Source organism: Perca fluviatilis, chromosome 17, assembly GCF_010015445.1.
Source record: "Perca fluviatilis chromosome 17, GENO_Pfluv_1.0, whole genome shotgun sequence".
In the NCBI taxonomy this organism is placed as follows: Eukaryota; Metazoa; Chordata; class Actinopteri; order Perciformes; family Percidae; genus Perca; species Perca fluviatilis.
This window is the reverse complement of record NC_053128.1, coordinates 12,440,340-12,457,600: the sequence shown is the minus strand read 5'-3', so window position 1 is coordinate 12,457,600 and position 17,261 is coordinate 12,440,340. Positions and strand designations below refer to the sequence as shown.

General features: G+C 41.7%; 2 protein-coding genes across 4 annotated transcripts in view; one reads left to right on the top strand and one right to left on the bottom strand.

Annotated features, from left to right (window-relative positions):
* Window positions 1–17,261, top strand: part of musk (muscle, skeletal, receptor tyrosine kinase) — a 44,332-nt gene that overhangs the window by 9,565 nt on the left and 17,506 nt on the right. Inside the window, exons 2-10 of one of the 2 annotated variants that reach the window (XM_039779827.1) lie at window positions 59–185; window positions 1,894–2,045; window positions 2,458–2,585; window positions 3,716–3,857; window positions 4,022–4,146; window positions 10,006–10,165; window positions 10,945–10,951; window positions 15,444–15,707; window positions 16,715–16,908. In XM_039779827.1, coding sequence (XP_039635761.1) covers window positions 59–185; window positions 1,894–2,045; window positions 2,458–2,585; window positions 3,716–3,857; window positions 4,022–4,146; window positions 10,006–10,165; window positions 10,945–10,951; window positions 15,444–15,707; window positions 16,715–16,908 — 1,299 coding nt within the window. Of the gene's footprint in view, window positions 1–58; window positions 186–1,893; window positions 2,046–2,457; window positions 2,586–3,715; window positions 3,858–4,021; window positions 4,147–10,005; window positions 10,166–10,944; window positions 10,952–15,443; window positions 15,708–16,714; window positions 16,909–17,261 lie in introns of those variants that run through there. The other variant, XM_039779828.1, reaches the window with a different exon arrangement.
* The window catches only part of rassf6 (Ras association domain family member 6), a 49,407-nt gene that overhangs the window by 27,511 nt on the left and 4,635 nt on the right, over window positions 1–17,261 (bottom strand). The window lies entirely within an intron of this gene.

Genomic DNA, 17,261 nt, shown 5'->3' with positions numbered 1-17,261 from the left:
TACTGTAACGGTTTCTTGTTTTGTAACAAAAGTCTTTTCTTTGTGTGTTCACCGCTAGCGCCTCGTATCATCACCTTACTAGAGACAGTGGATGTGCTACTGGATCACAATGCCACCTTCATCTGTGAGGTGGAGTCCCGTCCCCCCGCTGACATCACTTGGACCAAAAACAACCACCCAATAATGTAAGTTTACACCGAAACCTACAACATTCAGACACTAATTTAGGAATCTACCCTTGCAGGTTCAAGTTTATGACCAAAATGAAATGGCAATCTGTGGAGTGATAAAAAGCCAGTAACCATAGTTGCTGAGTATGGCCTTCCAAAGCCAACATTGGCAAACATGTGCCATTGGCTTCCAACTTAGGCCATCACAATGCTACAGTTAAACGATAAAATGTCAGTAAAATTAAAACAATTTTCAAAAGTTTGTGACGTCAGCATATCCTACTATAAAAAATGGCGATAAAACATGTAACACTAGCAGCTAATCAGCTAATTGCAGCACTAATTGTGGCCATTACAATGCAAAAATCTACAAAAAAGTATAAAAGATACTAACGTCAGGTGAAAATATTAGTATTCGCCAACAAGTCTTTCAAATAAAAGATTATTCCTACCCTTGAAAACAACCTATAAAAGGTTAAATAAAATAGCCGCTCTAGCGCTGGCAGGAAATACGACCCAAAAGAGCGTTTTTGATCCTCGGTCACAGTTCTAATAACCCATTGTTAACATTGTGAAAAGATCACAGTTTGGTTACATTTAGGTGAAAAAGACTTCTTGGTAATGTTTTAAGAAATTCAAATCAATATATCAGTCCCTCCAGAAAAACGTGATTATGCGATCGCATAATTCAATGCATAATCAGCCAAAGTCCACATATTTATGCGGGGGCCGCATTTTTTCACGCCACATAAATTGCCGATTTCCGCGCAAAATATGCAGGGCTTGCATGATTTCATAATCCCCGCATTTTTTTTTCAAGTCACATATATCTTAGCAGAAAGTTGAAAAATGTTGTGTTTACTTCCATGGATGTAGCTATCATAGACAGTATATAAGAAGGTAGCTATTAAGAGAAGAGCAGCCATTTTCCCCTGTTGCCAAGGGAACGTTATGAAGTGACGTAATTACGCGACGTGAACATCATCGAAAAGCAGGGTGTTTGGGGAATCACTTTTTTTTGTCTCTTTTTCATCAAACTGCAGTTTTTGCAAGTTTCCGCAATTTTTGCAAGTTCCCGCAATTTCATTGCATAAAATTGCATAAATATCCTGCGTATTCCATCGCATTTTTTAAGAAAACGTGCCGCATAATCAAGGATTTTTGTCCGCAACAATCACAAAAAAACTCTGCATTTTTCTGGAAGGACTGATATATTTGTTATGTTACTTCACTTCCGGTCACGCACATGACACAGAACGTGATGTAGTTCCATTTGTTCCTTAAAGAAATATCAAACAATATATGTGCCGTAATTGCAGCTTGAACATGTCTGATGGCGGCGTTGTTTAGTGTAGGGAAGTCTCGTATTCACCTACATCACATTTTATCATATGATTGTTCTGTGTGAATGTTCATACTGGACAAAGAGTATATTTCTAAAGCTATTAAAGCAACACCAAAGATTCTTTTGTACTTTAAAATAATGTTTCCAAAATCGTTTCAGTGGTTCATCAACTCGTAACAGGGTGAACGGCACTTAGCATTTTGCATTCGCTTTGCGGCCCTCTATCGGCTAAATTATTTATGACAGCGGTAATGGACAATTCCGCTTCCAACCTGTAGGGGGACCGAAGAGGAAAAGCGCTTTGGTGTTGCTTTAATATTTTAAGACAATTAAAACTTCTGCTCACAATCAGACTCTTATTTGTTTGGCACCCACCAGGTACTATGACCCCCGGTACATTACCAGGGAGCAGGGCCAGATGCTAAGCATCCCTCATGTAAGAGAGACAGACAATGGAGAGTACTGCTGCCTGGCCAGCAACGGCATCGGAGAGGCAGCAAAGAGCTGTGGAGCTCTGCAGCTCAAGATGAGTATGTCTGCTTTTTGTCAAGTTTGTAGGGCTGGAGTCTAGACAAGAAGTTGCAGATGAGATAGTTCCATCAAGAACAACGCACTCACAGTAGCACAACAGAGCAAAGCTCAATAAATACACCAGCACTTTTTTTCACATAGCACTTTAATTCTTCCAGTCACGTTTGAGGTTTCATATTGTCTGTACAGTCATACTGTATCCTTCCTTCATGTCCTTGGATGTCTTATGTTGATTTTAGAGTGGTTACCTCTGTAAAATAATGTTTGCATTGTGAAGCAGCAGATCGTAGCACTATGCCCAAGACAAGTTTTCCCCCTCCGGGACAATAAACTGTATTCTGTTCTATTCATTGAGATAAACAGCTAAACCATTGTATCTTGTCTCTTATGTCGTGTCCGTCTCTCCAACAGAGCCACAGATCAAACGCCATCCTACCAATCAAACCTTTCTGGTAGAATCCAAAGCAGTGCTGCCCTGTGTTACCCTTGGCAACCCCAAACCAGAGGTCACCTGGCTCAAAGATGATGAGCTTATCAATGTATGCACCCCCACACACACTTTCAACACATAGAAAGTTGGTCTCGGGAGGGAACTTGTATTTGCACCCACCTTAAAAGAAAACCTCACAAACAATATAAAATGAAGTTAACTGTTCAGACAATACAGTAATGTGAGCTATTTAAATAAGCTGGATACATGGTTAAATGTAATTTACTCATACCAGTGTATCGCCCTGTGTAACAATACTTCGTCCACAGCAATCCCCACCAATCGGTCCCAAAACGTCCCAGTTAGATAGTAAATGATGATCATAACCCCAACCGGCACCGTCAGACACCGCCTACCAAGATTCTGGGTCTGCCGAGGTTTCTTCCTAAAAGGGAGTTTCTCCTCGCCACTGTCGCAATAGCCACTGCTAATGCTTGCTCTTGGGAGAATTAATGGAATTGTAAATTATAGAGTGTGGTCTAGACCTACTCTATGTGTAAAGTGTCTCGAGATAACTCTTGTTATGATTTGATACTATAAATAAAATTGAATTGAATTAAATGCTGTAACGTTAAACATATTTTCTTTTGTAAATCGTTACACTTATTTCCCAAAGAACCAAGCACTTGTTGCTGTGTACGGAGCCCCCCTGGTCCCACTTTGTCAAAAAAATTAATTATAACTATCTTGTGGCCACGAGATAGTATCTTGTGGCCACGAGATAATACTTCTTCATATTTTATAGCCTATATTTATACTTTTTACATGTATATATGTCACAAAGTTGAGCCAGGCAGCCAGAGTTTTCTTATGTTGTATATAGTGTGGTGTTTCGGGTGTTCGTCCACAGCAAGATAGTCCACAACGAGATAGTATCTTGAGGCCTCAAGATACTATCTCGTGGCCACAAGATAGTTATAATTAATTTTTTTTACAAAGTGGGACCAGGGGGGCTCCGTAGCCGTGCCTTGTTGCATGATCTAAATCTTCTTTGAAACACACCATATGTAGCGTGTTGCTTGCTAGCTCGAAGTTTGTTGTTGTTTCCCTGACTGCATATTAGCATAAAAGAGCCCAAACACTTGGCTTTGTTTCTAGTGTTCCATAAAAATAAATTTTAAAAAAAGCTATATTTTAAGATGTTATTTCTATCTTTAAAAGTGGTCTCATCTCTCCCAGTTCAGTGACCGTGTTACCATTCTTGACTATGGTGCATTGAAGATCCATAACATACAGAAGGAGGATGCAGGACAGTATCGCTGCGTGGCCCGGAATAGCTTTGGTTTGGCCTTTTCAAAGCCTGTCACCATAGAGGTACAGGGTATGTATTTTAACGTGGTTTCACTTACTACGCGTGGTACAGTATGTATAGGATGTACTTTAAAAATAACTCTAATTCAAACCAGTGGAATGTAATTGTTTGGCTGCAGTATATGTGTATGAGTTTCTGTGTCTACACGGTGTGGTGTATGTGTGCGTGTTCAGCTCCAGCACGAATCCTGTTGGTTCCTAAGGAGAAGAGAGTAGCGTATGGAAGCCAGATTTCCCTGCAGTGTAACGCCACAGGAAATCCGATCCCCACCATCACCTGGCTGGAAAATGGGAATACTGTGAGTGTATTTTTCTGTTGAAGTCTGATGAATTTTATCTCTATTAGCCGCACATAATGTGACACTAAGGCTTTTGGACAAAGTAGACGATGTTACTGTGTAGGTTCCAAATCTATGCAACAGTATGTGAAGATGAAGGTTTCAGAAATACAACTTTATGTGCAGACTGCAATGCATGTTGGCTTTCCTGACTATCTCCTCTGTTATTGTCACAGTCTGTTCCCATTGTGTTAGGCTCTGCGGCTGACAATGTGCCAAAGAAATAACATTATTTATGGTGGCTGCTCCATGCATCCATCCATCCATCCATCCAAGCCCAATCCGCTAGGTCTCTTGTAAATGCTTGTAATCTTACTAGGAATATTGTTGTCGCCTTCACAGTGTTTGAGTTCGGCTCAAATGTCAGTCAACACGGCCAGCATCAGAGGCATTTCATCACGTAGCTGACATTGCGACACATTGTCAGCCGCAGAGCCTAACACAATGGGAACAGGCTCTGACAATAACAGAGGAGATAGTCAGGAAAGCCAACATGCATTGCATTCGGCACATAAAGTTGTATTTCTGAAACCTTCATCTTCACATACTGTTGCATAGATTTGGAACCGGAATTGGAATCAGAATCGTTAAAATCTAAACGATGCCCAATCCTAACAGTAACATTGTCTACTTTGTCCTATTAGCAGCAAACAACCGAAGAACAGACACAGGGCTAAAGACACAACAATTTACGGCATAAATACAGTGACATACTAAAGATTTTGGGAACAAATTCATTACTTGTTAAGTACCAGTCCTCCAGTGGATCTCTCTTTTGGTGTCAGATATACAGATCTGCATGTTTGCATACAGTGCCTTGCGAAAGTATTCGGCCCCCTTGAACTTTTCGACCTTTTGCCACATTTCAGGCGTCAAACATAAAGATATAAAACTGTAATTTTTTGTGAAGAATCAACAACAAGTGGGACACAATCATGAAGTGGAACGAAATTTATTGGATATTTCAAACCTTTTAAACAAATAAAAAACTGAAATATTGGGCGTGCAAAATTATTCAGCCCCCTTAAGTTAATACTTTGTAGCGCCACCTTTTGCTGCGATTACAGCTGTAAGTCGCTTGGGGTATGTCTCTATCAGTTTTGCACATCGAGAGACTGACATTTTTGCCCATTCCTCCTTGCAAAACAGCTCGAGCTCAGTGAGGTTGGATGGAGAGAGTTTGTGAACAGCAGTTTTCAGTTCTTTCCACAGATTCTAGATTGGATTCAGGTCTGGACTTTGACTTGGCCATTCTAACACCTGGATATGTTTATTTGTGAACCATTCCATTGTAGATTTTGCTTTATGTTTTGGATCATTGTCTTGTTGGAAGACAAATCTCCGTCCCAGTCTCAGGTCTTTTGCAGACTCCATCAGGTTTTCTTCCAGAATGGTCCTGTATTTGGCTCCATCCATCTTCCCATCAATTTTAACCATCTTCCCTGTCCCTGCTGAAGAAAAGCAGGCCCAAACCATGATGCTGCCACCACCATGTTTGACAGTGGGGATGGTGTGTTCGGGGTGATGAGCTGTGTTGCTTTTACGCCAAACATAACGTTTTGCATTGTTGCCAAAAAGTTCGATTTTGGTTTCATCTGACCACAGCACCTTCTTCCACATGTTTGGTGTGTCTCCCAGGTGGCTTTTGGCAAACTTTAAACGTCACTTTTTATGGATATCTTTAAGAAATGGCTTTCTTCTTGCCACTCTTCCATAAAGGCCAGATTTGTGCAGTATACGACTGATTGTTGTCCTATGGACAGAGTCTCCCACCTCAGCTGTAGATCTCTGCAGTTCATCCAGAGTGATCATGGGCCTCTTGGCTGCATCTCTGATCAGTCTTCTCATTGTATGAGCTGAAAGTTTAGAGGGATGGCCGGGTCTTCGTAGATTTGTAGTGGTCTGATACTCCTTCCATTTCAATATTATCGCTTGCACAGTGCTTCTTGGGATGTTTAAAGCTTGGGAAATCTTTTTGTATCCAAATCCGGCTTTAAACTTCTCCACAACAGTATCTCGGACCTGCCTGGTGTGTTCCTTGTTCTTCATGATGCTCTCTGCACTTTACACGGACCTCTGAGACTATCACAGAGCAGGTGCATTTATACGGAGACTTGATTACACACAGCTGGATTCTATTTATCATCATTAGTCATTTAGGTCAACATTGGATCATTCAGAGATCCTCACTGAACTTCTGGAGAGAGTTTGCTGCACTGAAAGTAAAGGGGCTGAATAATTTTGCACGCCCACTTTTTTCAGTTTTTTATTTGTTAAAAAAGTTTGAAATAGCCAATGAATTTCGTTCCACTTCATAATTGGGACCCACTTGTTGTTGATTCTTCACAAAAAATTACAGTTTTATATCTTTATGTTTGAGGCCTGAAATGTGGCAAAAGGTCGAAACGTTCAAGGGGGCCGAATACTTTCGCAAGGCACTGTATCTCCATTAGGTCTATAGTGTCCCATTTGTTTTGGTCTAAAGAAGCAGCACGCTCTTTTCTAAAGTGATTTAAACTAAATTATGTTCTCTTTTGAGACAGCCGTCACTGTACGGCTCTCCATGACAACAGCAAATTATTTTATAGTAATAGGGTGCATGTGCATGAGCAGGGCCAAATCAGGACACTAGGAACACAAGTCCACACACACATACAGTAAACTGTAATGCAAGCTACAAAAAATTACCCACGTATGCCTCTCTGTACGTCTCTCTCTCTCTTTCTGTCTCTCGACTTCACACACACACACACACACACACACACACACACACACACACACACACACACACACACACACACACACACACACACACACACACACACACACACACACACACACACACACACACACACACACACACACACACACACACACACACACACACTCGAAGATTGGCTGTGGGATCAGTGATATAAACAGCAAAGGAATTCTCATTATGGTGACAGAGGATTGAAGAGATTGCCTTCCATTTAGCCAATTATTCTCCGTTTTATCAGCTCTAATTGGGTTGCATTTGTTAATGGAGCCCGCCAGCAAGGTTCTTATGGACTTAAAGGGGTTGAATGGTTTGTGTTAACTGCTGACTTGTGACTCTGGCTAGATGTTCCGACAGCCCAGCCATGTAAGGTGGTCTCACTGGTATATACAGCTGTTACACAGGGCTGATTGAGCATTGAGGTCATAAAAAGAAAGATAACTGTAGGAAATATAAAAAGGTACCTGCGGCTGATAATTTTTAAACAAGAAACAGAACTAAAACAGATTTGGTTACCCGGAGTGCCAATTGTTCAATTGTTATGATCTAATAATCTAATGATTATGTTCTAACATGCGAGTTGTATCCACATGCAATGCTTTTTGGGACACCAGGAGAAGACAATGTTCCTGACTCATGCCAAGTGTAGTTTTTCAAAACTGCAAATATGTAACTTAATAAGTAAAAGACCAGACAGCGAGTTCTCCACGCTCTCCACACGGTATTCAAGAGAAAGGTTCACATATCAGACCAAGAAAGACACAATGCTTTATTTAGAGTTTTGTTGCAATACAATTAAAATCTTGTAAATATTGTCAAGCACTTGCACCTTCTTTTAAGATCACTGCTCTTGTTTTTGGTTAAAGTAGTTACGATCCTGCTAGAAATCTCATTTAAAAAAAAAATAACAATAAAGTTTTTATTTATTTGTGAAACATGAAATTACAAACTTGACCACCTTAAGGATGTTAAACAGGACTTTTTTTATTCAACCAGGCAACAGACATTTAGATTATGTGAGGCCGTTGTGGGCAGACAGACACCACATAACGTCTGGGTATTTAATAGTCTTGGGTGCTAGCTACAATGTGATTACAGGCCCATAATGCTTGTAAAATATATATATATGTGTGTGTGTGTGTGTGTGTGTTGTGTGTGTGTGTGTGTGTGTGTGTGTGTGTGTGTGTGTGTGTGTGTGTGTGTGTGTGTGCTGATTAAAATGACTGTGTGAGCTGCTTTTCTGGCAGCTTGTTGAGGTCATTAATTTAAGCAGGGCTGGATCGAGGCTCGTCCCAAAAACAGACGGTGTCAGAACCACGACTTCAAATATAGACGCTTCACACATCAGCAGCTTGACTCACTCACACGCGCACACACACACACACACACACACACACACACACACACACACACACACACACACACACACACACACACACACACACACACACACACACACACACACACACACACACACAACACACAGAATCTCACATATATCATTTATATAAATATATGTTAGTTGTGTGTCAAAAATAACAAGAGACATTTTATCTGGTTAACTCTGTTCAGTGTGAATACCAGGAAATCTTTTAAATGATCACAGGTGGTTATTTTAGTGCCAGACTTAATTTTATCAACTCAACACCCTTTAGACTGTAATATACTGTATTAGCAGTGTATGAGCACTGCACACATTACATCTCAAGACATTGTTTTAATTATATGATGGAAGTTTTGCAGGGCAAATTATTCCTATTTTCACAATCTGTTCACAACTCAACTTTGCATTACTGCCATCATCTGGTAAGGAGTGGGACTAAATAGACTGTTACTCTGCTTGATCACAAAATGTAAAGCTTTTCTTTCCGTTGCTGTGAATCTCTGTGATCTGAATATAGCCAAACACATAATCATCCTACCTATTTTACCCATTTCTGAAATATTTGACCAAATTCTCCCCTGGTTGTCTGGAAGTTCTCAAATATGTTCTGCAGACTGGCTTCATCTACGGGTTACAAAAAGTCTATCAGATATGCCACCATACGTCCATGGAGTCATTTACAACAAATCTTGAAGCCTTATACTTGGTAACACTTTACTTGAAGGTATCGAGATAATCGTGACATGACACTGTCATAACTATGACATGACACGGTCATGAACGTGTCATAAACGTTATAAACAAGTCATAAAAGTGTATGACTTCTGTCATTAAGTGTCATTCGGTTTTTATCATGACAAGTTGACATTGTTTGGGTTGTCTTGATTATGACAACTTGACATTAATCAAAGTGACATTACCAGAAGTTATCTTGGTCATGACAAGTTGACATAAAATTTGTTTGGGATGTCTCTGTAATGACAACTTGACATTAACCAGGATGACATTCCCAGAGGATGTCTTTGTCATGACAACTTGACATAATGTCATCCTGTTTAATGTTGAGTTGTCTTAATAAGGACACTCCAAAGAAATTGAATGTCAAGCTGTGTCATTTCACGATTATGTCGATACCTCCAAGTAAAGTGTCACCTTATACTTAGTATCTTTTGAGTGGTGTGAGATAGCTCATTAAGATAAGGGTTGTACATGTTTTAGTTATGGTGTTAATTAAAAGGAGGCACAATTTTGATTGTATATGGCAATATATTTATAGATATATTATATATAATTTTGTTTTTAACATATTAGTGTAATACAGCATTTAGCAGCTAAAGAGTCACATACCTTGGGTGTTGGGGGAAACCAAACAAGAGCTAAAAAAGACATTGAATGTTAGACTTACATTCACGAGGTGACCTGAAACACAACTCACAATGACTGTGCTCTGTGTCCCTTGGTTTAAATAGTTAACTGTTACCAAACACATTTGGCACAACTTTATACAGATAATGCCATTTGTCAATGTTGTGTGTTCAGACTGATCTGCTGCCCCCAAGTGGACAAAGAAAGACATATTTAATAAATGAATCTTATAAGGCAATATGGTGTATATTTGTCCTTGCATGGTGACATATTTCTGCTGTCTTTTTGTTTTTCTCTCAATTTTTTCTTCCAGATCTCAGGTGCGTCGGTCGAAGAGACTTTGATTGGAGAGGTTATCCTGTCCGTTCTTAAAGTGACGGTGAATAAGCCGGCGCTGTATACATGCCTGGCCTCCAATAGACACAACGCCGGAGCAAACACAGTCAAGGCAACTGCTAAAGTCACTGTCGCAGGTAGTGACACTTTTTCATCTCCATTTAACACCGACTAGCTGACTCCAAATAAGTGGAAAGACAAATAGTATAGATCAGGGGAGTCAAACACAACTTCCCTAAGGGCCACACTAGCAAATGAGAATGCCATCAAGGGCCAGACATGGAGTGTGTTGCTTTTATGTCATGGGAAAAGTCAAATATCTTTGACTGAATTATTGCATGTCTCATATAGGTCAAAGAAAATGCCAAAAACGGTTGGAAAAAGCGTCAAAAAACGTTGTGAAAAGTGACTAAAAGTAGGTGGGCCAAAATGTATTGTGAACCTAGATTCAGGGGCCGGATGAAAATTAGCAAGGGGCCGGATTTGTCCCGCGGGCCTTGAGTTTGACACGTGCTATAGATGCTTGTAGCTCTTACAACTGGGTGTGTTAGGGGGTTGTTACTGCTTTGTCTTGAATTATGTTAGCTGCCACATAGATTGTGGTTTGTGTGGCTTCAGCTGTTTGTTCTTGTTGCCCCCCCCCCCATTTGGCATTTGGTTGATACCTCAGCAACAGTCCCCTAAAAAAACACCAACACACACACATCCCTTCCTTCCTGACCACACACACTGTTCCTCCACCTGGTTGTCCCTCAGTCTCCTCACGGCTAGCTATGAGTTGGTAAGGGAAGCACCATGGTTGATATTCTCTTCCTACTGAGACTGATTTTTGTCTTCTGTCCTCCTCTCTTCTCCCCTTTCCTCATACTTGTCTTTCTTCAACCAACATCTTCTGGATATTGCCATTTCCCCATAGAGTGGAGGTAAGAGAAATGGTCTGTGCCTTCTTTGTATATGCTACATTTCTTCACCTTTTGTGTGTCATGGCTTCCTTCCATGTTTCCCCACTCCTGAGTGCATGACGGTATGTGAACGCATGTACACGTGCACATTATAATATAGTAAATATACAGCATGCATTTGTATATATTACATTTTCATAGCAATCTAAGTTTCACTAGTTTATAAAAAAAAAAGTGTTTCACCCCGGTTGAACCACCTTGAATCGTAAAAATGACACAGCACATTGTCTGTCACTTCATTCTTTACATGCACCATAACCACCTGTGTTTACACTGTGTTTGAAGAAACTAAGTGCTGTTGCTTCCTTTGGGTCTGCTGAAGACAATATGCAATTGAGCTCTGGCAATAAACCTGCAGTGCCAAGACTCTCATATGGTGTGAGCTGAGTTTGAACTTTGCTGAACCACGATTACAGCTACCACATCTGCACTATATCACTGCAGAGACAGGGAGAGAAGGAGATGAAGAGAGACAGGTAAGAGAAAGAGATAATAAATGTCGGCCTTGGGATGCCTTATCAGAATTTCTGAGGTAAGAATGAAGGAATAGGCAGTGAATTGCAGGTCATGGACAAACAAAAAGGATCAGGCTTTAATGGTTAGAACTTGCTGATTAGCCAACTCATGACCACATCTGAAAAATATATTTATAGGATGTAGAAACAGAGATTAGATTAGACTCAACTTTATTGTCATTGTGCAGAGTATAAGTACAAAGACAACGAAATGCAATTTGCGCCCAACCAGAAGTGCAAAAAGAGCAGAAAAGTGCAATGTGATGTTCAAGTATAGACAGGAAAAGAAATATAGTGCAGTGTAGACAGTAGTGTACAGTTGGTTAACAGAAGGTGGTTTAGAGTAATATAAATTAAATATAAATGTGTGCAGTGTATTAGCAGTTACCTTATAAAGAGCAGAATAAATATGGCTATACAATATGAACAATGTATGAACAACATGTACAGATATGTGCAATGTAGCAGCGGTAACATTATAATAGTAGTAAAGAATAATACAGATATATGCAGTGTATTATTAGAGAAAGTAAAAAGAAGGAGGACAAGGTGGGATGATAGGGTTAATGGATTTACAGGTCAGCTTTAAGTTTGATGGTCGATGGCTCTTTTTCCTATGTTCCCCAACATCTGGAGTTCGGAAGTGTCGCAGTATACAGACAGGCAAAGGGCCAAGTGGAGCGAAGGCTGTTAGACAGACAGGCCGACAGAGAGAGACACCATGGATGTGAGGCAGACAGAAAGAAATGTGGAGCATGTCCTTGCTGGAAGACGAACAGACAATACAGCTGGAAAACAAACATGTAGACAGAGAGGGAAACGGAGAGTAGGAAGTAAAGAGTCAGGAACACAGACAGCAGGTTTTAAGTATGTATGTGTGACTGATTTGTTCAATATAGAGGCAGCAAGGGAGTCCAACAGGCAGACGCACAGGATGTACTTTCCTATGAGCCTACGACAACCTGTTTCATGATCAACATCTGGATGATTTTAAAGAAGATATTTCAGTTGATGCATGGAGGCCATTTCTTTTGCGCGCTTCTCCACACAAGTTCACTAACTGTCAGCCAAAACAGTAGAAGACTGATAGCTCTGGGGGACCCGTAGTCAGGATCTATTTCTCACCCCAATTTTCCAATGGGTGCGTGTGCTGCGCCATACCACACCAGGAGCGGGATTTTTATTGTCTCTACAAGTACGGTGTTTATTAAACCTATATTGTGTAATTTTTTTTTAAACCCCCTTTGTTCTTTCACAAATATGTGCTCTTTCATGTGAAATTACTTCCACCAACTAATCAAAGTATTCTCGTCAACATAGAATCTGCCATTTAGAATCATTCTGAATACAAACGAGCGAGTCGCTCGAGTGACGGCCGCCATGTTGCGCCTCTCATCTTTAAAATACATTAGCCAAAGAAGGACATACACTCACCTAAAGGATTATTAGGAACACCCTACTAATACCATGTTTGACCCCCTTTCGCCTTCAGAACTGCCTTAATTCTTTGTGGCACCGATTCAACAAGGTGCTGGAAGCATTCTTTAGAAATGTTGGCCCATATGGAGATGGAGATTTGTGGGATGCACATCCAGGGCACGAAGCTCCCGTTCCACCACATCCCAAAGATGTTCTATTGGGGTGAGATCTGGTGACTGTGGGGGCCATTTTTGTACAGTGAACTCATTGTCATGTTCAAGAAACCAATTTGAAATGATTTGAGCTTTGTGACATGGTGCATTATCCTGCTGGAAGTAGCCATCAGAGGATGGGTACATGGTGGTCATAAAGGGATGGACATGGTCAGAAACAAGGCTCAGGTAGGCTGTGGCATTTAAACAATGCCCAATTGGTACTAAGGGGCCTAAACTGTGCCAAGAAAACATCCCCCACACCATTACACCACCACCAGCAGCCTGCCCAGTGGTAACAAGGCATGACTGATCCATGTTCTCATTCTGTTTACGCCAAATTCTGACTCTACCATCTGAATGTCTCAACAGAAATCGAGACTCCTCAGACCAGGCAACATTTTTACAGTCTTCAACTAATTGTAGCCTAATCTTTCTATTTTTAGTGGAGATGAGTGGTACCCGGTGGGGTCTTCTGCTGGTGTAGCCCATCCGCCTCAAGGTTGTTCGTGTTGTGGCTTCACAAATGCTTTGCTGCAAACCTCAGTTGTAACGAGTGGTTATTTGAGTCAAAGTTGATCTTCTATCAGCTGGAATCAGTCGGCCCATTCTCCTCTGACCTCTAGCATCAACAAGGCATTTTCGCCCCCCAGGACTGACGCATACTGGATGTTTTTACTTTTTCAGACCATTCTTTGTAAACCCTAGAAATGGTTGTGGGTGAGAATCCCACTAACTGAGCAGATTGGGAAATACTCAAACCAACCCATCTGGCACCAACAACCACGCCACGCTCAAAGTTGCTTAGATCACCTTTCTTTCCCATTCTGACATTCAGTTTGGAGTTCAGGAGATTGTCTAGACCTGGACCACATCCCTGAATGCATTGAAGCAGCTGCAATGTGATTGGTTGATTAGATAATCGCATTAACGAGAAATCTTACAGGTGTTCCTAATAATCTTTAAGGTGAGTGTACATCCGCCTTTCGCCCTCTTACACTCAGTGGCACAGTGATGAATGCCAGGGGGAGACTACTCGCCAGGGAAGCGAAAAAGAGAATTAAAAACGAAAACGCGACAGGCAAAGCAACAAGACCAAAGTTAATATTGGAGTGGCTAGACGCCACGCGCTAGGAATGGGAAGGGCTAGAAAGTAATATTCAGTTGGTTGTCATGTACACCGCTAGATGGGAGAAATTCTTACACAACGGAGCTTTAAGCTAGCATCTACCTTCCACTCCTGGCACTCCTGCAATTAACCTCCATGCCTTCTCTTGTCTGGCGTTGTCTTCTGTGGTGTCGATTATGTTCTTCCACCTCCAAGATGAATCTCTTGTCTTCCATGGTTTTGTAGAGGAGACATATAAGATTTTGGCGGGTTTCTTTTGGTAAATTGACTGGATACTCTCGCTGTTTCCCTTCCTGCCCGGCTGTCCGAATGTCACGCAGCTCATGTGAAAATAGACCTTGGCGCGTATCTTTAGCGGAGAGTCGCTTCACGCTACTGGGAAGTGGCGCGGCGCGGCTAGTGGAATATCAAGCATTGACGTGAATGGCTGCGAGTGCTCGCGGAGGTCGCGATGCGCCCAGTGGAAAATAGGGGTCAATGTTTATTTTCTTTTTTATGAAATACACATCAACAGCAATTACAAATGGGTCTGGGCATTATTAATACAGATGAAGGGCAGTGCCATGGTTAACTCCAAGATGTTCCTACCAGTGAGGCCGATGCATAGTTTAGATACATTGCTAATGCCGACTAGCAGATACAAATGAGTCTGTCACCTGTCCAGGGTACACTCAGCTCTCTCACCTTGCTATCAGGGCTCCAGTCCTCTGCAACAGATAGGGGGTTAAGCTATTGGATGGATGAACTTGTCTTCCCTATAGAATGATTGTATAGAATAAAGCCAGAAAAAAAATGCTATAGAAAATACTTAATATATCTGTTAACCGTAATAATGCCTGACAAGTTATGGCATGACCTTTCTTTATTGAATGTTTTTAAACACCTGTCAGTAAATATTGAAGCTGTCAGCATAGCCAGATTCTACATGAAACGCTTCATGAAGTCAAGTCCATGGCTACTCCTGTACAATATATAGTTGCAGCCAAACAGAAACAAACACAATATGTATTCCTGGAATATGCTTATTTACTCCATTTACAGTACTAAGTCAACATCAATGACTTGACCTAGACTAACCAATATCTTAGAGGAGCACTGTTAAGGATCTTTGTGTTTTCTTCTTTCTTGGTTCAAGCAATCAATTCTCGTTTGTGATTGCGTGTGTCTACTTCCCACAGACTCTACAAGGGCAATGCAGGCTACTGCAGTGCGTACCGTGGAGATGTGTGCCGCACCATCCTGCGAGATGATTTGCTGGTTTTCTTTAACTCCTCCCTCTCGGACCCCGAGGACATGCAGGAGTACCTGGTTCAGAGCTGGTGGACGGAGCTGGAAGGACTCAGTATGCTGTGTAGCCCTGCAGTACGCTCACTGCTCTGCCATTCCTCCTTCCCTGACTGCAACCCGTCAGGGTTAGGACCGGCACCTAAACCTGTCTGCAGGTACAGTAGTACACGTGTCTCAGTGTTTCACCTGTCCACTCTGTTAGAACAGTAATGTAAATGGAAAAAAAGTGCATTTTCTAGTCTTAGCAACTACTCAAAGCGCTTTTACAAAGTACAAGAACCATTCACCATTCGCACACATTGACACACTGTGGCCGAGGCTGCCATACAAGGTGCCACCTGCTCATCAGATAAACATTCACACACATTCACACACCGATGCCACAGCATCAGGAGCAATTCGGGGTTCAGGGTCTTGCCCAAGGACACTAAGACATGATTCTCTGGCCACTCTCCATTGACAAGTGTTAACTTGCTCGAAGGCGGGTACTCTGTTGAAGTTTAAAACTATTGGATCTGCCCAGAGCCACTCTGGATCTGCCATAACCAATCGCTAACGTTTGGTCGTGACGCCGGCTTAGCATCGCTAGCGTTCGCCTTAGCCAACTCCTTCACCACTAACGGAGCGAGCTGGAAAATCTAACCTTTCCCGAACACCGATGGGGAGGAGGGCCACAACATCATGGCCACCAACAAAACTCAGCAAAGGTTGTTCTTGCTCGGGCTTTAACTTTTGGATATTCGGCAGCATTGCCACAAAGGACCGAATGGCTTCCTTCGCATCTTTCTCCGCCGCCATTACGGAACTACAGCTCAAACTGGCGCACGGCCTCAGCGTCATCGTTCTCAGCGTCATCGTTCTCAGCGTCATCGTTCTCAGCGTCATCGTTCTCAGCGTCATCGTTCTCAGCGTCATCGTTCTCAGCGTCATCGTTCTCAGCCACTCCCTCTGTTCGCTGATTGGAGCAGTAAATATTTGGCTGGAGAAAACCCGTGAATATACCGCAAACCCAGATGGTGTACTGAAGGAAAATAAAAATTGAGCAGAAGTAATTAGGAGGGCGGAGCCAGGCTAACAGCCGCCAACTAATAGGAAAGTACAGTATAGGAGAGAGTGAACGAAAGAAGGAGCATAATCTATGTTATTTTCCTTTACCAAACAGAGAACACTGCCTGGCCGTGAAGGAGCTGTACTGCCATAAGGAGTGGTTAGTACTAGAGGGCAGCAGTTCAGTCCAGCCTGGCTTCTTCAGCTCTGTCCCCGGGTCCCACACTCCCAGTTCACTGCTGCCCAACTGTCAGGCCTTACCAAGTCTTCACACAGACCCTGATGCTTGTACACATGTACCTTTTTTAGGTAAGATATCCCTTACTGAGATAATTTTGTGTGTTGTTTCAAAAAACAAGCACATCATCCAAAATGTGAAGAGTTTCTTCAATGTTTCATCCATGGAGCATGTTCTTTTCATGGTTTTCTGTCAAACTGTCATGTTTTTTTTTTTCTGAGGAGTTAGTTGGTAAATGGGTCATACGCATGAGCTTGCATACAGTTTACAGTATGCGGTGTTACAGAAAAAGAACAAAATACAATTATTAACCCACATAATTCAAGATCAAATGGACTTTATGCTTCACCTCTTTTTAGTTGCTTTGCGAGAATCTGCTCAATCTAACATTTGTTAATTCTGCACTGCTGAGACAGCTTGAGCG